The following is a 21,341-nucleotide window of genomic DNA, read 5'->3' as shown; positions in this document are numbered from 1 at the left end:
ATTGTGGAAAACCTTAATTAAAGTAACAATATACAGTAGAAAGAGCATTATCCACCTAAATGACCTGAACATTCTTTTTTCACTTAGTTTTGTTTCAAGGAAAATTGTGGAGACTCTCTTCCTCTATAGCTATTTCAAAGGGAGAGGTAGGGCACTCTATACATCATACTCACTCCAGATCAGGATGATGTGCCAGATTTCTTCTACTCTGTAACTCTCTTTATACTTACTGTGCTACTTGTCACCTTGGCATCAGAATAACAAAATCCATCAGATGTAACATCACCTTCTAAACAACTCTATAAAAGAAGAATAAAGAGCACTGCCATTTGACACCCATAGTTGGCTGAATATGCATATTAGGCATGAATGCAACATTTGTTAGCATAGCTATATGAACATTAAAATTTAATTCATCTAGACACAATGCGAATGAAAAAAAAACCTGGCATCTTTGCAGTGACCATAGGAAATTCACAAAAATTACTCTTGTTCAGAGTGTTGTAATAATTACTAGGTTGGTGCAAAAAGAATTGCGGTTTCAGACTGTGAATTTTAAATCATTATAACTAGGCTCAAACACATCTTCATTAATCAAAATAGGAACCATTATATTGAACAGATTTTTGCCAACAAGAAATAAGTTTGATGATTCCAGTAGCGTAAAAATCTGTGCTTTGGGATTTGATGAACTCTTGGAAAGCATTTTCTGCATCCTGCTGGTTGTGGAAACATTTTCCCTGCAAAAAGTTGTTGAGATGCTTGAAGAAGTGGTAGTTGGTTGGCGAGAGGTCAGTTGAATATGAAGGATGAGGCAAAACTCTGTAGCCCAATTCATTCAACTTTTGAAGCACTGGTTGTGCAATGTGTGGTAGAGTGTTGTCGTGAAGGATTGGGCCCTCTCTGTTGCCAATGGGGCTGCAGGCATTGCAGTTTTCAATGCATCTCATTGATTTACCAAACATACTTCTCAGATGTAATGGTTTCATGGGGATTCAGAAAGCTGTAGTGGATCAGACCAGTAGCAGACCACCAAACAGTGGCCATGACCTTTTTTTGGTACAAGTTTGGCTTTGGAAAGTACTTTGGAGCTGCTTCTCAGTCCAACCATTTGAGCTGGTCATCGCTGGTTGTCCTATAAAACCCACTTTTTGTTGCACATCACAATCTGACTGAGAAATGGTTCCTTGTTGTTGCATGGAATAAGAGAAAACACTTCAAAACGAGGACATTTTGGATTTTCAGTCAGCTCATGAGGTACCCACTTACCGAGCTTTTTCACCTTTCCAATTTGCTTCAAATGTTGAACCATCATATAATGGTCAACGTTGAGTTCTTCAGCAACTTCTCGTATAGTTTAAGAGGATCAATTTTAATGATTGCTTTCAATTGGTCATTGTTAACTTTCAGTGGCCGGCCACTATACTTCTCATCTTCAAGGCTCTTGTCTCCTTGGCAAAACTTCTTGAACCACCAGTGCACTGTACGTTCATTAGCAGTTCCTGGCAAAATGCGTTGTTGATGTTGCGAGTTGTCTCTGCTATTTTATGACCCTTTTTGAACTCAAGAAAATTACTCAAATTTGCTTTTTGCGTAACATCAATTCCATAGTCTAAAACAAATATAAAATCAACAGTAAGTTATAAATCATTAGCAAAAAAAAAAAAAAAGCACGTTAAAATGATGTATAACATGACCACATTTATCAAGAATGTATTCCAATATCAAATGATGAATTTCAACAATGCAAAGTCACAATTAGTTTTGCACCAACCTAAATTTGGGATTTTGAGTTAATTTGTAAAAGCACTGAATTTTCTTTTCTTTTTTTTTAAGATTTATTTATTTATTTATTTTCTCCCCTCCCCCCCACATCTCAGTTGTCTGTTCTCTGTGTCTATTTGCTGTGTCTTCTTTGTCTGCTTCTGTTGTTGTCAGCGGCACTGGAATCTGTGTTTCTTTTTGTTGCGTCATCTTGTTGTGTCACTTCTCTGTGTGGGCAGCGCCATTCCTGGGCAGGCTGCACTTTCTTTTGTGCTAGGGCAGCTCTCCTTACAGGGTGCACTCCTTGCATGTGGGGCTCCCCTATGCGGGGAACACCCCTGCGTGGGAAGGCACTCCTTGCGCGCATCAGCACTATACATGCGTCAGCTCCACACGGGTCAAGGAGGCCCGGGATTTGAACTGCAGACCTCCCATGTGGTAGACGGATGCCCTAACCACTGGGCCAAGTCTGATGCCCTGAATTTTCTTTTCATTTCTTCCCTTTCCTCTGGGAAAGTTTATCCTAGTTTATTCTTTTATTGTGCATGTTACTTGTACCCTTATTTAAGTATTTAGGCCACTCTGTCTAGTATTAACTTCCCCCATCTTATTGTAAGTTTCTTGACAGTGGGTGAAACGCCTTTGCTTACCTGGGTATTTCCATAATGACTACCTCAGTAGCTTTAGTGGTTGCACAGTAAATTTTGAACAGAATGGAATTGAAATGAGACCTAAGAAAATCAGTAACTTGTCAATCTACCCTTGAATAACCAAGAATTAGGGCTCTCAGGCAACTGTAAATGGGAAAAATGATGTATACAGTGTCTAAGGCTCTCAAGTGCTAGTAAATGAATTTATGACAAAGAACAACAAAGAATATTTTGATTCCCAAGTTATCATTGACATGTATTAGAACTGACTTATGTGATACAATAATGAGAAAGATACTTTCAGAAATGTATTGTCTTCATACCATAGTGTTATTTGGTATCAGAAGGTGGTTTTCTAGAATCTAGGACCTTGAGGAAGGTTAGATGGGAGATTTTCCTGACAATTAGGAAACAGCTGTGATATAATTGAAAGAAAGGATGATTTAGAGGTAGAAGACAGGTTTTAGGCACTGACTCTACTGCTATGGTAGAGGGCCTTGGGCAAATCAGTCACCCTTAGTCTTAGTTTTCTCATCTGTAAAATGGGATAAGGATGACTACTTTATCTTCTTGAGATGGTCATAAGCATGTCATTAACATAGGAGTGTTCATAGCTTCATTTCTTCCTAAAAGAACTGCAATTGCTGGTTAAAGTCCCCCTTTAACTTTCACCCTCCTCCCACCACACACACCAAAGACAAAGTCTTCCTTGTTGGAGAGAGTCTGAATAGATAAAGCTTGGGCTGATTGATGTCTACATACATACAGCAAAGGAAAGGGAGAAGGCAAGGGATAGGAGAAAATAGCAGTGGGAGGCCTAGCATTGAGAGTTTAGAAGGAATTGTGGAGAAAGTGTCTAGATTCACCTGCGAGGGAGTAAGAGACATGGATAGTAAAGAGCACATTTATAAGTTTTACTAAATACTGTGTATTTTGATCCTTTTCATGATCTTTAAGAAATGCAAGTAAAAGATTTGAGCTACTTTGAAATAATTTTTGATTGTTGGACTTTGTTTCTTTGGTCATGAAATTGGACCACGAGCGTCCAGGCTTTATAAGAACACAAAGAATCAAATGAAAGAATGCATATGAAAGTGCTTTTAAAACTGTGAAGTTCTATACAAATGCTGGGTAATATTATTACTGTCCCTGGGATATAAGTGCATGTAAAGAAAAAAGGACCTCGTCTGGCTAAAGGGGCTTAGGGCTCTTTGACAAGGTCAAAGAGCCAGTCAAATCATTCTAGAAAAGGTTATTTCTTTGCAGTAGAAAAAATTAAAACACTTAAATAATTATTAGAATCATCTGAGTTGACTGTGTGTTTTCGCCTTTGTCTTCCTTGCTGTACTACATGAATCCTAAAGGCAGAAACCAGGATTCTTTAATCAATCATCAACTATTTATTATTCACTATTACAGAATCAATGGCATGCTAGGTGCCACGATATAAAATAAAATGATAGATATGATTCTTGCTTTTAAGCAACTTAGAAGCTCACAAATTTCAAACAATAAAAACCAATAAAAGTAATATCATGACGTGAAACTGGTTACAAGTATTCTATGCATTTAGCAAAGAGGCAAAGCAATGAGGGCTGGGGCAGTCCATTGGGAAGGAGGAGGACTCTCAGCTGAATCTCAAAAGATGGATGGGGTTTATATTGGTGGAAAGAAGAGGACATGTCAAGTGACAAGGGCACTAGAAACAACAGCATGAGGTAGGAATTGAGCAAGATTTTTTTCATTGAAGGAGAAGATTAGTTTCAATCAACAGAGAAAACATTTTGGGGAGTAAAACTGAGCAGGTAGAATTCAGTCTTAAAATTTGGGCAAAGAAGAGACAGTGTCATATAGCAGGAAACACAAAGTCATTAAAGATTTTGGAACAAGGAAAGATGAAAGTGCATATTAACTATAAAACACAAACCAAAGAGAAGGAGGCAAATAGGGAATGCATGTGGTCATCCCAGCATGTGGTGAGGGCATCTTGGTTCAGTTTGGTGCCAGAAGAAAAAGAAAGGGCTGCCTTCTCTGGGCCCTGGTAGGTAGGCAAGTGCAATAAATATTTGTTGACTGACAGTGTAACTGTTCATAAACTTTCATGGGAGGTGGAGGTGGCTTAGGTGATTGGGCTCCTGTCTACCATATGGGAGGCCCTGGGTTCAAGGTCTGGGGCCTCCTGGTGAAGGCAAACTGGCCCGTGCCGCCACAGAGAGCTGTCAGCCAAGAGCTGAGAGCAAACAGTGAATGCAAACAACAAGTGGAAGGGTGGGGGAGGCGGGGGGAAAGTTACAAAATGAAGTAAAATAAACAAATCTTTCAAAAAAAAAAACAAAAAACAAAACTTCATGATTAGCTTGCCATCTTTTAGATTTAACATCAGTCTACTGTATCCCATAAAATGACTTACATTTGACAGACTGTCCCACAAATCATCATTCTTAGCATTTCTGTAGCTGAACTTCCTTAAATAGTGTGTCAATCCTTTCTGGAATTTCTCCTCACTCAAAAAATCCTTGAGCATATTCAAAATACAAGTTCCCTAAAAAAAAAAGCATTAAAAAAACACAAATTTTTAAAAGATAAAGTTAAAAATGAGGTAAATAAAAAATATATATTTTTAGTAGAGTTGTAGGTTTACAAAAAATCATGCAGAATATACAGAGTTCCCATATACAAACCCCTACCACGAATTTTCCCTATTATTAACACTTTGCATTAGTGTGGTGACTTTCTTATAATTGAGGAAACAATATTATTTTAATTATACTATTAACTATAGACTATAATTGACATTAGGGTTCACTCTTTGTGTTGCATAGTTCTACGAATTTTTAAAAACTTATATTCTAGTACCATATATAAAACCTAAAATTTTCCCTTTCAACCAAATTCAAACATCAGTGGTGTTAATTGTATTCACACTGTTGAACCAATTAATTCATCACAAAACATTTCCAGCACCCCAAAGAGAAATTCTGTACCAACTGAACATTAACTTCCCATTACCCATTTGATGATTAGCTTTTCCATTTCTGCAAAGAAGGTTGTTGGAATTTTGATTGGGATTGCTTTGATCTGTAAATCACTTTGGGTAGAAATGAAATTTTAACAATATTTAGTCTTCTAGTCCATGAATGTGGAATGTCTTTTCTTTAATTTTAGGTCTTCTTTGATTGCTTCCAACAATGTTTTGTAGTTTTCTGTGTACAAGTCTTTTACATGTGTGGTTAGATTTATTCCTAGATATTTGACACTTTCAGTTACTATTGTATATGGAATTTTTTTTTCTTGATTTCATCTCAGCTTGTTCATTACTAGTGTTTAGAAACACTACTGATTTTGGTGTGTTGACCTTTTATCCTGCCATTTTGCTTAATTTGTTTATTAGCTTTAGTAGATTTATTGTGGATTTTCCAGGATTTTCTCTACATAGGATTGTGTCATCTGCAAATAGAGAAAGTTTTAATCCTTCCTTTCCAGTTTGGATGGTTTTTTTTTTTGGTACTGTTAAAAATTTTATCTTTATAATATGTATGTCCCAAATCATAATTTATCATTTACTTTTTAATGAATTTACATTTTAGAACCTGTAAGAAGTAAAAAGTAGAGTTAGATATTTAAAAAATTACAGTAAAATAGTACTGGCATTTATAATTACCCAAATGGTTACCTTTGCCACTTTGATCCACTGTCTAGTGTCCTTTCCTTTCAGCCAGAAAAATTCTCTTTAATATTTCTTGTAGGGCTGGTCTAGTGGTGATGAACTCAGTCAGCTTTTGTTTATCTGGGAATGTCTTAATCTCTCCCTCATTTTTGAAAGAGACCCTCACTGGATATAAAATTCTTGGTTGGCAATTTTTTTCTTTTATCACTTTAAATATTTCATCCCACTGCCTTCATGCCTTCATAGTTTCTGAAGAGAAATTGGCTCTTAATCTTATTGAGATTCCTTTGTACATAATATATTGCTTTTTTCTTGTAGTTCTCAGAACACTCTCCTTGTTCTTGGCATTTAACAGTTTGACTACTGTGTGTGGGCATAGTTCTTTTTGAGTTTATGCACTTTGGAGTTCATTGGGCTTTCTGAATGTGCAAATTTATGTCTTTCATTAAATTTGGGGCGTTTTCTGCCACTATATCATTGAATACTCGTTCTGCCCTTTCTCTTTTTCTCCTCCTTCTGGGACTCCCATAATGTGTATATTGGTACACTTGATGTTTTCCCACAGGTCTCTAAGGCCCCCTTAACTTTTTTTTCGCTCTCTTTTCTTTCTGCTCCTCAGCCTAGATCATTTCAATGGTCTTGTCTTTGAGTTCACTGATTCTTTCTTCTGCCATCTCCAATCTGCATTGAAACTCTCTAAGGATTTTTAAATTTCAGTTACCATGGTCTTCAACTCTAGTATTTTTGTTTGGCTCCTTTTTAAAATTCTATCTCTTTATCAAGATCCTCATATTCTTCATTCATTGTTTTCCTGAATTCTTTAGTTCTTTCTTTGTGTTTTCCTTCATCTCCTTAAGCATATTGAGGTTCATTTTTTTTCCTTTGGCAGTCTTTGGTCTTCTTCATTGATGGATTTTTATCTTATTCCTATGGCTAGTCCATCATTTCCTATTCATTTGCCTAGTGATCTTTTTTTGCACACTGTACATTTTAATATTTTAAATATAAGATTCAGTATGAGTTGTCTATATCTTAAGTCAATAGCTAGCTCATGCTATGCTATGCTATATATAGTATGATAAACTTTTAAAGGAAGCTGAAATATTATGGGACATGTGTGATATCTGGAAAATGAACAACAGATAAAAGTTAAAGAGGCAACAGCAACCTGGCAGCAATAACTTAAACTGTTGATTTTACAGGCCTAATTATATTTCATTTAAATGTTGAGCTTCTATCTGCAAATGATATTTACTACCTTTTCATAGGAAACTGCATCAAACATTTCCTGTATTTGAGTAGGAGTTTCTGCTGGATTGGAGATAGGGTGGGATGAATTCAATGAATCTTGTGCAATTACTTCAAAACATTTATTTAAAAAATAGTCATCCTAAACAGGAGAGAAAAGAAAACATGCTAGATTTACTAAGATGTTCTTAGAGATATAGATTCAATAAATATTTTTGTAAGATGTAGCCTTTCCCCTTATATATTTCCCTTTCCCCAATTTTCTCCTTCATAAATATGTAAGTCCTACAATCCCTCATACTTTGCCTAAATGTTTACCAGGTACCAAGCCCTTGGATTTAGAAATAAAAATAATGATTCATATTTAGTGAACACTTGCTATGTGCCAGGCCCTTACATCCATCATCTGCAACTCTTTGAACACTCCTGCAAAGGATATGCATTGTACACATTTTTATGAGGGAAAGTACATGAAGCTTTGAGATTAAACCCCTCAGTTAACACATAGTAAGTAAGAGAATGATGCTGAATTTGAATCCATATCTGTCTATGCCATATTGGACCAAGTATCTAGCCCAGAGAGCTAACTTCCTCAATATGTGCATGTGGAAATGTTCAGATCCCTTATGTCCACAAAAAAGGGACATATTTGAAGAAATCCCTACATATGTTTTTGCGGAGTCACAAAGCTCTTTGGAAATTCTAGAGGCATGTGACCCAATCATGCGCAATTCAGGTTACATGCCAAGAACTCTGTATGGGACCTAAAAGCCATGGACAATGCTATGCGAGTGAATAGGGACAGTGACATTCTTTCCTCTCACCACTCTCAGACACAAGCTGTTTTCTTGCACTCGTTTGCTTTCTCTATCCCAGACCTCTGGGGGAGGGATTTATAGTGATTGTTTTCTAAAATCTTCAAAGTCTTGTTCAGTTCTATGAAATGATTCTTATATCAAACATAATGCCACTTGTTTGAAAAGCACAGTCCTAGAAACTCTAGTGGTAAATTGACAATTCCTTAAGGTATATGGTATATTACACAAAATATGAACTTACAAATTGTAGCTCTGGATATGTAGCATTAAGAGAAATCAGCTCCATGTATTCTGCAAAACCCTCCTTGAGCCATATGTCATTCCACCATTCCATTGTAACTAGGTTGCCAAACCACTAGAAAGTAAAAAACGCAATGCTATTAGATGTTAAATATAAAAATTATTAACTGTAGCAGAAAATGATAACAGTAGCTAACATATTTCTTTTAGTGGTCAAAGTCTCTCCTTATCTTTGCAACCCTTTTTTTTCTGTACAACTTCCTTCTAATGATTTCTTTGCCTTCTCATTTTCCTCATCACCTTTTTACTTCCTTTCCTTTCCTTTCTTTTGTGTCCTTATTACCCCTATTCTCTTATTCTACACTTCTTTTTCTATCCTCCCAATATTTCCAAAGTATTAGATTGAATATTAAGAAAGAAAATAAAACATTTTGTGGGGCAGCTTTTCTTTTCTGCACAATGAGAAAAATCTCACCTTGTCCTTGATGTTGATGATGGTCAGAGGATAGATATAAGCCAAAATGTGCTTGGTAAAGCCATCTTTTGATAGCAAGCATCAGGTACTTTAAAAGTCATAAAAATTCATTTAGGGCACTCAGAATGTTACATATTACTGGTGAACAAATTTAGTTGTTAACCTCTCCCTCTTATTTACTCCTGGAGATTAACTTGGCCACTGCAAAGAATAAAGTTCTGACATTTATAACATATATAAATAAAATAAAAAGGAAGCATCAGGATAATCCAAATAAATATTTTTCCTTGATCTATATTTCATATTTAACATATGCTTTATATATTGATCTTCTTTCATGTACTTTTATATCATAGTTATATATTTATTTGTCTATCCATTTATTTATTTACTCATCTGTTTATTTATTTAGCCCATATGCTGAATACTGTGTACCTAGTATATCTATTTTAGGATTGTAATCTCCAGAAAGACAAGGGGCTTAAATAACAAGATTTTAAGATTCAAAAGAATCTTGTTATAGTTAAAGAATAGAAAATACTAGATCTATAACGTCTAGAACCTGTTTAAGCTCTTTCCCCTTGTTACAACCTCAGATTATTTTGCAAGTGGGCACCAATCTTCCCAAGGGTATCTGTGAAAAGGGACGGGAAGTGTTCCTCAATTTGAGAAATGGTGAATATGAGAAGTAGAGGTTGAACTGATCATGGTTACTTAGACACTTAGTGAGAATGATTTATTATTTCATTCAACAAATATCTTTTGAGAAACTACATGGGCCAGGCACCGTGCCATACGGTAGAAACACAAACATTTACACAATACAACCACTGTCCTTAATACAAATGATGGCGATCAATCAGTAAACAAATAAATGTTGTGTATTGTTATAGGTACTATAGTCATTGTCTGTGCTGGAAGCCAACAGGTTTCCAGGAGTAAATTGTCAGTTCTGCTGGGAGTATGGAAGTGATTCATTACCTGAGTCTTGAAGTGGTCCTCAGATATGCCCTCAAGGGTGGTGTGTGCTCTAGGCAGATCAGAGAGCAGGGACAAAGGCATAGAAGGGTGGCATGACCTGACACGTTTAGGAAATGGCAGGTAGTCTGGGATGGCTAAATCTTAGGGTGTAAGTAAGAGAAGAAGCTGGAGATGTGGAGAGGAACCAGGTCAGGCAGGTCTCGTAGGTCATGCTAAGGAACCTTGATTTACCCACTGGCACAGGGGAGTCCTTGCAAGGGTTTTACGTGGAGGAGCAACATGGTCATATGGAGAGTGGTGGGAAGACACAGGCAAGGCAAAATGCTGCCTGCTGCTTCAGCCCTAGACTCCGTGTCTCCATGTAACAGGAGCTTCAAAGGAAGGCCCAGAGGGAGTGCAGAGCCTGAGAGTTAGAGTGCTCACATCATTTCCCTACAGACATGGGGCAGAAGGATTAGGAATCCCCAGACTCAGTTAAGTGCTTTAAAGCTCCTGGCAACTAATGATCAAAGCACCTAAAATGGGCTAGTGTGTAGACACAGCCCATGTGTTTTCAAAGTAGAGTGCTGAGTATGTAATTGGGTACTTAGCTCATTGCTTCTTAAAACATTATTATTATGGTGATAAAGGATAAGTTTCTTTTTTTTTTTATTTGTATCCTCCACCCCCACATAAGATGGCTCTCTCGTCTGTTTGCTAATTGTTTGTGCTCGTTGTTTCTGCTCAGTATCTGCTTGTTGTCTGCTCATTGCCTGTTTTGTTTTCTTTAGGAGGTGGGCACCCAACTTCTTGAGTCACATCTATTCCCCCCAATTTTTTTTTAAAAGATATTTTGCCAGATTCTACAATATAATGATACTTGCTTACGTCCTGTGGTTTTACTGAGTACTGAGATTTTTCAGAAATGAAGTTGAATGGAAATAGTCTCTGGTGTCTACAGACCTAGGTTTGCTGTTCCATATTTGTATGCAATATGGTGCGGAGAGATGGCCATTGGGAATCTTATCTTGCAAGGAGTGGTAGGAGTACTAGAGGTCATTGTTGTCATCGCTAATAGCTAACACATATCAAATGCTTACTACATAGCAGACACTTTCCTTATCTGTAATCCTCACCATGGTTTTATGAAGTTAGGCACTCTTGTTAACTTCATTCTACAGATGAAGACATTGAACCTCAGAGCAGTTAGGTAACATTGCTGAGGATCAAGCAGCCCTGAGTACTTGGACTTGAGGTACTTCATTATGGCCATATAATCACTATTTCACCTGAAGGGGGAGTGATTTTGCCATTTTGCCCTGGATTGGAATGCCAGGTTACTAAGGGGTAAAAGGAGAAATATTTTAAAAAGAAATATTTGTTTGTAGGGTTTCCAGTTCTGTGCTCTATGTAGCTCCCACCCTTCTTTACCAAAGGACATTGGAGCCCCTGCTTTGTTTTGAAGTGTTTAAGATTAATATAGTGGCTACTTTTCTTGTGATAAAATTGAATCCCATGGTCTAGAGATTGAGTCCTTTGCAATTTGACATTGTGTGTTGGATTTGATAATCCCTAGGGTAACTTCTAGAGGTAAAATCGTATGATTCCATGTTGTTTTAAGAGATTGATGGTGTTCTTTATAATGCTCTTTAGGGCTGATACAAAAAGAATATCAAAGGGTCCAAGGTACCTGGTGTGCTAGTTCATGGGCTATGACTCTGGTGACCCACAGTTTATCAGAAGCAGAAGATGTCTTGGGATCAAATAGCAGTGATGTCTCTCTATATGTTATGAGGCCCCAGTTTTCCATGGCTCCAGACTCAAAATCAGGAATAGCAACTAGATCTAAGAAATAAGAACAACCAAACTTGATCAATACGACTTCTACACCAGAAGCAGGATTTGCTCCTTCCTCAAATATGATCATATATATATAATAGACTTTCTGAAAATAAGAACATCTTAATGCTGACATGGTGTCTTGTAGTTTCAATGAAAATAATTAGTACCCATTATCAAGAGGAACAGGTTCTATCAACACAGTTTTGGTTGTAGCTGGAGTAACCTATTGACATTTAACCATTTTTTTTCTAAAAGTGCTTGACACTGAAAATACTTTATGCATATTACTGCTAAGAAAATAACATATTTATTTTTTTAAAGATTTCTTTTAAATTTCTCTCCCCTTCCTCGCCCCCCCCACCCCGCCCCCCGTTGTCTGCTCTCAGTGTCCATTCGCTATGTGTTCTTCTGTGACCGCTTCTATCCTTATCAGCGGCACTGGGAATCTGTGTTTCTTTTTGTTGTGTCATCTTGTTGTGTCAGCTCTCTGTGTGTGCAGCACCAATCTTGGGCAGGCTACACTTTCTTTCGCACTGGGCAGCTTTCCTTATGGGGCACACTCCTTGCATGTGGGGCTCCCCTATGCTGGGGACACCCCTGTGTGACACGGCACTCCTTGAGTACATCAGCGCTGCTCTTGGGCCAGCTCCACACGGGTCAAGGAGGCCCGGGGTTTGAACCGTGGACCTCCCATGTGGTAGGCGGATGCCCTATCCACTGGGCCAAATCCACTTCCCAACACTAACATATTTTTATATTATTACTACTGAAACATTCTAAAGATGAAAGGTACCAAATAATTTCTAACATATTTATGATTCATCAAAATTGTGGAACATATATTGAACATATTTCTTGAAAGAAAGAGAGACATGGGATTTTAATTATGGGAGAACTCCTTTTAGGAACTGTCTCTTTAGTCAATATTTCAATTCATACTTCAAGCACATAATGGCCTCTATTACAGGCAAGTGTCCTTCCAAGGCAATAGAGAAAAAGCTCTGTGCATCAATTTTTTCTGAACTTAGGGGCAATTCAATTTCATTTTCAACATTGATATTCCCTCTGCCTCTTAAGAAAGACTCGGGAAAAAGTGAAATCAAATCATCTTTAAGCAACTCAAGTGCACAGTATAGTAATTGATATTATATATTATCTGTATATATGTCTTAATACATTCATAGTCCTTCCTGTAGTATGATCCATAGTATTCATTGATAGATACAGTTACTTTCCCCCATTGAGGAAATATAAAGAGATACTATTTTCTACTCCCTGTGTTCCATGAACTGCCTCCTATGGTACAGTTTTTAATCACTTTCAAAGGCTAGGATGAATGATTCTATAAAAAACAAGAATAAAGTTTCTTGTTATAATATTAGGAAAATAAATAGGCCAGAGATTTAAAGAATTTTCCCTCTCCTTCCCCTTAATTTTCTTCTCTTCTTTTAGAAGCAACTAATCAGCTAAACCAATAGTTCTCTATACTCATGAAATCAGATTCAGCACTAGTGGTAGACATACTTAGCAGAATCATTAACCAAATAGGAGTATGACTAAGTCTGTGTAGAATCTTCCTGCATCAAATTAGGAAATTTTTTTCTAAAGGAGCCCGTGGACTTTTGCTGGGAGTCTTTGAGCTCCTTCAAACTATATGCAGTTTTTTGTATGTTTATGAGAATTTTTCTGGGAAAGAAGGCCATTTCCTTAATCAGATTCTTAAAGGGACAGGGAATCAATTCAGAGAAAAAGTCAGTTCCCCATGGTCTCCTGCTGTCACAGGTGTGGCTTGTTTGGCCCTTCCTAAATAAATGAGCCAAATGTCAAGTACTCCTATTATGATTCAGAAAACAGCATTTATTAAGTGTTCCTTGAAGTAACCACTCTCACTTTTCACACTTAAAATTTCCTGTCCTAATTAAACATGATACATTGAGTGGATGTCTGATGAGACTTGACACAATTATGTATACTAAACCAAAAGAAAAACCTATTTAAACATGAGATTTCAGAGAGAGGAAATGGTAAAATCCACATAGATAGAAATGATGGTGTCTACTGCCAAAGAAAGGTTGCAGGTTGTGGATGAACAAACTGTTTTTTACCAAGTAGCAGCACATATTATTAGACTTTTAATATACATATAATTCATTTGTAAGATAATTATACATTTGGTCTTAAAACCAGGGACTGGGTATTGAGAAGAAACATTCTGGTGATCATAACTCCAAGTAAAGAAAGAGTAAAGCCTGGCCTTTCCTTTCCTTAGGAAATACCTAGTTGTTCTGTCTATAAATTGATTTTATAATCCTCCTTTGTTCCTTTGCCTTGTCCTCTCTCTTTCTTTAGAAATGCTTTCTAAAGAAATTGTTCTGTTGTGATTTCAAACTCTCATTTAATAAATGTCTGTAATAGTGATTTTTCAGGGGTTCTTAATCAGGGGTCCACAGACCACCAAAGGGTCAAAGAAAAGATTGCTGAAGGTCCGTGAGCTTGAGTTGAAAATTTAAAAAAAAACATTATTCTTGGGAGGCTGTGTTGGTATGGGTGTGTCATAAAACTTCTGCTGCTACATTTTGAGAAGGGTTCCCTGGAACAAAAAAGGTTAAGAACCCCTGTTAGAGTAAGATTTATCAAATGTTTCCTTTACGTTTTAGGAAACAGCCTTGGGGGTGGGGGGAGTGATCGCTAATAGTTTTTAAGCGATTCAGGTGTGTTAGATACTAATAATATCTATGTTCATGTGTGTGTCTTAATATATGGTATGTCCATAAGAGCCACACTGCAGGACCATATTTTAGGCTAAATCATGTTAATACTTTCTTTCAGAAAGTATGCCTTCTTGACAGGAATCCATGCCAGTAACATTGCCTAATAAATATCATATTATGGTTGGTCACTTATTAACATGCTCCATTTACGCCATGGATAACATCAAATGCCAAGTCATGTCATCTTTCCCATGTAAGTTAGAAAATGCCTACCTAATATTTGGAGTTCTTCATTTTTATTTCATTAGGACATTTGGAAGAAGTATTGCTTGGCTAAAAAGGAAGGTAATGTTTTAAAAGTTTGAAATGAACCAAGTCACATGGCTTGTAATTACACTGTCTGGCTTTAATACTAGTTAATACTATTGGATAAAAACAAGTGTTTATAACACAATCAAAACTAAATTAGCACTAATAAAGATCAGCATTCACTAGCACTACAAATGTGAGAATGACTGCTTTCCTAAATTGCACTGATGATTATACATTAGTTAGATCATTTCCCTTAGCCATTAAAGGTGATGTTAGCTGTTCTATTTTTTTTTTTTTTTTTTTAAGCTGCAAGCTCCTTGGGAGCTGCATTTTTCTGGAACAATGTAAGATTTTGATGGCTATTATTGATCTTTCCCTGGCTTTTTTTTTTTACATTTTAAAATTTTATTTATTTTTTAAAGAAGTTTTAGGTTACATAAATGTTACATAAAACATATAGGAGATTCCCATATGCCCCACTCCCTAGCCCTCCTACACTTTCCCACATTAATTTCCTTAACTATTTTTTTTTTTAAAGATTTATTTATTTGTTTAATTCCCCCCCCCTCCCCCGGTTGTCTGTTCTCTGTGTCTATTTGCTGCGTCTTGTTTCTTTGTCCCCTTCAGTTGTCCGTCAGCAGCACGGGAAGTGTGGGCGGCGCCATTCCTGGGCAGGCTGCTCTTTCTTTCACGCTGGGCGGCTCTCCTTACGGGGCGCACTCCTTGCGCGTGGGGCTCCCCTACGCGGGGGACACCCCTGCGTGGCAGGGCACTCCTTGCGCGCATCAGCACTGCGCATGGCCAGCTCCACACGGGTCAAGGAGGCCTGGGGTTTGAACCATGGACCTCCCATGTGGTAGACGGACGCTCTAACCACTGGGCCAAGTCCCTTTCCCAATTTCCTTAACTTTTGACCTAGAGAACAGCAGTGGGTTATGGGTAAACTGATTTCAGTGTATCTATATTGATGTGTGTAGAGAATCTGCACTATAGTAATATGGTGAGATTCAGAAATGGTAGGAATTAGCCCCTGGAGATGTGTTTTGATGTCCCTTTTTAATTTCTCTAAGAGAAACAGGATGAGCATACCGTAGGTAGCACCAGTGGAGGAATGGGGAGGAAGGATATGATAAGGAGTATGTCTTAATCTGAAAGGAAAAACAATTTTTTTTTGTCACTGTAAGAAACTTTAAAAACTAATGTATAGAAATTATGAAACTTAAGTCATGGTTTTTATATAATCTGTAATATTGTAAAAATCACATCTTTTATTTTTTAAGATAGCAAATAAAACCCAAAATAGACTATGAGTATCATCTCATGTAAAAACCTACTAATACTATATCCAAGTTATCTGTTTTATCTTCCAAAAGGAAAGAAAATCTATGTCTCAGTCTTATCTTCCAACCTCATGGACCAATATAGATTATGGGTGGAAAGACAGCATTCAGCTTCCTATTTACATAAGACTTTGGAAAAATTTTTTTTTTTTAATTTTTTTATTTTTTATTGACTTTGTAATAATATTACATTAAAAATATATATGTGAGGTCCCATTCAACCCCACCCCCCCCCCTCTCCCCCCCCCCAACAACACTCGTTCCCATCATCATGACACATCCATTGGATTTGGTAAGTACATCTTTGGGCACCTCTGCACCTCATATACATTGGTTCACATCATGGCCCATACTCTCCTCTATTCCATCATGTAGGCCCTGTGAGGATTTACAATGTCCGGTGATTACCTCTGAAGCACCATCCAGGGCAGCTCCATGTCCCGAAGACTCCTCCACCTCTCATCTCTTCCTGCCTTTCCCCATACCCTTTGTCCATTATGTCCACTTTTCCCAATCCAATGCCACCTCTTCTATGTGGACACTGGATTGGTTGTGTCCATTGCACCTTTATGTCAAGAGGAGGCTCAGATTCCACCTGGATGCTGGATGCAATCCTCCCATTTTCAGTTGTAATCACTCTAGGCTCCATGGTGTGGTGGTTGTCCTTCTTCACCTCCATCTTAGCTGAGTGTGGTAAGTCCAATAAATCAGATTGTAGGTGCTGGAGTCTGTTGAGGCTCAGGATCTGGCTATCACATTGTCAGTCCAGAGATTCAAATCCCCTAAATATATCTTAAACCCCAACATTAACTGCACCTCCAGCACATTAGCATGAAAGTCTTATGAAGGGAGATCCCATCTGAGTCCAGATTCATCACACATAAACACCATTTCCAAAGAGGGGCCATCTGCCCTGGTAGACTTTGGAAAATTTTATAAAATATTGCTGGTCTTATACAAATAGGGCATGAAGATTGTTCCAGAAAATTCTGTAAATATAATGTGCAATGCACATATGTTCATATTAAACATGACAAGGGAATAGAAAAAATGATCCACACTATTTAGGGTTCTCATAAATACTTTTCGTACTCAAGGACCATCTCTGAGAAACAAATTATTCCATCATGGGTAACTAAATCTCCTCAGTGCCCATTGACATCACATATAAAAAGGGAAAAAATCAAAGCAAGTCCTATGAACTAAAAAAAAGTGACAAAGTGGAATTTGAACATACCCAGTTTTGGTAGTGGATAGTTGATATCAAAGTAGTGTTCATAAAAATCAAGTAGCTTCAATGATACATCCAAAGCGTAGTGTGTTTGACTCCATTTGTCTGGGGATGCATAGACAGACACCTGGAAAATGTTGATCAGAAAAAGTGCTCTTTGAATGTCAGCTCCTTGGCACAATTCCACTCTTGATAATCCTCACCCAAAGAAAGGCAGATTGCATTTTTCAAGAAAGTATTAAGATAACACTAAGCATGTTGTCAATAGTAGATAACAGGTTCTGTAATGTATTAAAGCAAAAATCGAACTTGAAAATTATAAACAGCTCTGAATCTTCTGTTGCCATCCATTCTTTAGGTGCCAATTTGTAAAAGTCAAGCTGTATTATCCCATCATATTTTGAGAACCAACTTGAGCTCTTCGCTATAATATACTCTAGAACTAGCCTTCCAAAATGATGACCACCAACACAATTTAAATAAAATGTAGGTTGAGGAGGTGGGAAAGCCCTCAAGAAATTATTGGATCCTCCCCCGTCTAGTTTGCTTTAACCCCCAAAATGCCAACTATGTTAAATGACTTCCCCAAAGTAAATAGCTATGAAGTGGAAAAAGCTAAATGAGATTCCAAGTTTCATGTTTCCAAGTATAGTGATACTTTGATTTCATGACCCACTTTCATGCTCTGAATGAAATGAAATCCCAGAATTTTTATATTGAAGATGTGCCAATGATCACCGTTTTTGAATGACTTGCTAGGTTCTTTGCTAAATGCTTATGTGTAAATTCTAATTTATTCCTCATGACGATACTATGCATATGAATAGGTACTATTATCTTCATTTTAAAGGTGAAGAGAAACATGTGGAGATTAAGTAACTTGTTTCCAAATCACCCAGGTGGAAATTTGCCGAGCTGGTGTTTGAGTGTAAGAATGTTGTCAGGAGCCTGTACTCTGAGGTAAAGTGCCACCCGAGCTTCCATACATCTCTACTTATGCACATGTAAACCTATGTGCAGAGATGACAGTATACATATTTGGATACACAATCCATTATATAGCTCCATGGGTATAGTATGTATGTAAATTGTAACACTCATTTTTAGAGTCATTTTTCCTACATATTATTCATGGCGACTTGAATATGGTCTTTTTTTTTTTTTTTAAGATTTATTTTTTATTTCTCTCCCTTTCCTTCCCCCCCCCCCACCCCCCACCGTTGTCTGCTCTCTGTGTCCATTCACTGCATGTTCTTCTGTGATCGCTTCTATCCTTATCAGTGGCACGAGGAATTTGTGTTCTTTTTGTTGTGTCATATTGTTGTGTCAGCTCTCTGTGTGTCCGGTGCCATTCTTGGGCAGACTGCACTTTCTTTCAGTCTGGGTGGCTCTCCTTACGGGGCACACTCCTTGCGTGCCTCAGCGCTGCGCATGGGCCAGCTCTACACGGGTCAAGGAGGCCTGGGGTTTGAACCGCGGACCTCCCATGTCGTAGGTGGACGCCCTAACCACTGGGCCAAGTCCACTTTCTGAATATGGTCTTATGCCTATCATTTAGTTCCTCAGGGTAAAGAGGACTTTTTTCTTCCTTTAATGTCTGTACTGTAGTTTGCAAAAAAAAAAAAAAAAATTAATTACAAGATGATTGATCATTGGGTACTGTTGTAAAATGTTTGCAGAAAATAATGAAAACTGAAAAATACAAAGGCCTCCTTTCATTGAGGAACAAATGTTAGAAAAACAATTGCCAACAACATAAGTATCCTAAAATAAGATACTGATTTAAAAAATCCTAATAGTACCTACATGTAGTATAGTACTATATAATATAGAAAATATTTAATGGCATTCAGTTCTTCATGGTATATTAGGGGGAAATGGGGCTAAAATATCTATATAATATATTATTTTGCACAAAGCATGCATATATGAAGAGTATATACTGCTATTGTATCCACAAACATACACAGATATACATATAGAAAAAAATTGGAAGGCTGACAGTCTAATGTTATCAGGAGTTACATCTTGGTGATAAGACTATGGATAACTTTTTATTTTTTTGCCCATCTCTATTTTGTAAAAGAAGCATAAAACTTTGATAATAAGGGAAAAAACATTTAAGAAAATATAGCAAAATCATTGCCCTCAGGCCACCATTCTGCATTTGTATAAAATTAGAACTCAGTCTCACCTTGACCCCTGATGGGGTCATGCTACTCACAGAGTTGAAATCACAAACAATGTAGGCCACAAGGTATGTACTCATTTTTACAGTTACTTTGAAGTGATCTTCCAAGAGGCCTCCTTCAAGTTCAATTGTCTTGACCTATGGGAAGGAAAAGGCACCATTATATGGAAGCTGGAGTGTTTGGCAACAATGCCTATCATTAAAGAAAAGGATGGGAAAGGTTCTCACTGAAGGACTCTCGGTGCACTTACAGGAGAACGGTGGCCTCTCAACATTCTGTGGCCCTGCTTGCTCTATTTCTTTATCTCTGGACTCCCTCAAAAACTCAGTATCCCTGCTTTTGGGACCCCAGAAGATTCCACATCTATTTTGTTGTTTGAAAGCTCAAAAACATCTCAGATGCATCTACTTTATGAATGTCATCATCTCCAACATTGGCATAATTTCAGATTCTGGCCTTCTAAGTAAAAATGCCACGGAATGGCCCCCTTTTCGTTTGTTTGTTGGACAATAAATAAATCCCTCTGAGAGAAGGAAAGGGACATCAAACTGTGCCAGAGGTTTTACATTATCTTTTAATCCTCATACTGTGTGGGTGTGAGGTAGGCATTATTTCACAGGTGAAGAAACAGAAGCTCAGAAATATTAACTGATTTGCCCAAGATCACATGGTTAGTTCCACAGCAGAACCAAGATGTGGATGTGATCGTGTGACTCCAAAGACATTGCTCATTCTTTTATTCGCTGTGTGACAGCTTGAGTCATAGTCTTATTTTTATCTTTGCTTCATTGATCCAGCAAGGAAAGCAGCCAGGCCATGGAGGTCATTAGTAATTTAAGCTTCTGCCCATCAACTGAGGCAGCAGAGCATTTTAAGCCTACAGACCGGTCAAGTCCATCCATCAAATTCATTGGATAATTACTGAATTCTATCTTCATCTGGTCTGGGTAGCTTGTCCAAAAGATAGTCTCTACCATGGTACATGACCCCTAACTACTGAACGAGTAGAGAGCCAGTAATCCGAAAATACCATTAAATTGGTAATAACTCTTAGACTGACATATTCCCCCATTCAAGGAGTCAGGCTATGGCAATGCTGACCACAGCTTATTGAGCATGTTTTATGTTTTTGGGTAAAATTGCAAGTTTGCTTTGGTGAGAGAAAACAGTTTGAAGCATAACCATAAACTGCCTAGCCTACTTCAATGATAAATGGTTAAAGTGCCACAGGATTTAATTCTACAGAATTCTATTTAATAAGAAAAGAGAATTCCTAAGTGCCCATCAGCAGAAGACACTGACCAAATACTATTACATGCTAAGAAAGGTAAGACTAAATGTAGGGTTGTAATTTTTACCTTTATCTAGCAAATACATTTTTCCCACTACAATCTCTCTTTTTAGGAATCTGATTCAACCAGAGTTGTATGGTTACACCATCCTAGCAGAGGAGAGGGTGTCTTGTGGTGGAGGCAGGGGCTGTTATGATAGTGGTCTTTTGACCAAACTCAATGGCAAAACCAGTTAGTTAGGGTAAGGAGAGAAAGACACAAAGCTATGGAATTATGGGGAAACTAGAGTCTGGAGATCTAGAAAGCTGGGGCAGTGATGGTAAGGTGCAGCTGAGTGTTCACTATGGTTTTTCTCTGCAGATGAAGACATAGCCCATGGAGGCTGAGTCTTGTTCAGAAACTCACAAAGCCCCATGTAGATTAACATTACCTTAAATGGGAGTGTATGGACAGTTAGTGTAAGTTCTTCCAGGATGGTGTGTAAGTTACAGGTATAAAACACTTGTGACTGGGCAAGGATTCAGCTGTTTTCCCAATGCTGGCAGGACTCCAATACACAGCAAGCATCACTATCAGGTACATGTTCCCTTAAGGAATGA

The 21,341-nt window shown here is 37.6% G+C and overlaps 1 protein-coding gene across 1 annotated transcript in view; it reads right to left on the bottom strand.

Annotated features, from left to right (window-relative positions):
* ERAP2 (endoplasmic reticulum aminopeptidase 2) overlaps positions 1-21,341 on the bottom strand; it is a 52,509-nt gene that overhangs the window by 22,724 nt on the left and 8,444 nt on the right. The window contains exons 3-9 of the mRNA XM_023588074.3: positions 19,453-19,587; positions 17,265-17,385; positions 11,513-11,667; positions 8,389-8,502; positions 7,340-7,471; positions 4,825-4,956; positions 208-299 (exon numbers count right to left, since the gene is read on the bottom strand). Of these exons, the coding sequence (XP_023443842.1) occupies positions 208-299; positions 4,825-4,956; positions 7,340-7,471; positions 8,389-8,502; positions 11,513-11,667; positions 17,265-17,385; positions 19,453-19,587 (881 nt within the window). The remainder of the gene's footprint in view (positions 1-207; positions 300-4,824; positions 4,957-7,339; positions 7,472-8,388; positions 8,503-11,512; positions 11,668-17,264; positions 17,386-19,452; positions 19,588-21,341) is intronic.

This window comes from Dasypus novemcinctus, chromosome 2 (assembly GCF_030445035.2).
Source record: "Dasypus novemcinctus isolate mDasNov1 chromosome 2, mDasNov1.1.hap2, whole genome shotgun sequence".
In the NCBI taxonomy this organism is placed as follows: Eukaryota; Metazoa; Chordata; class Mammalia; order Cingulata; family Dasypodidae; genus Dasypus; species Dasypus novemcinctus.
This window is presented reverse-complemented; position numbering and strand designations above follow the sequence as displayed.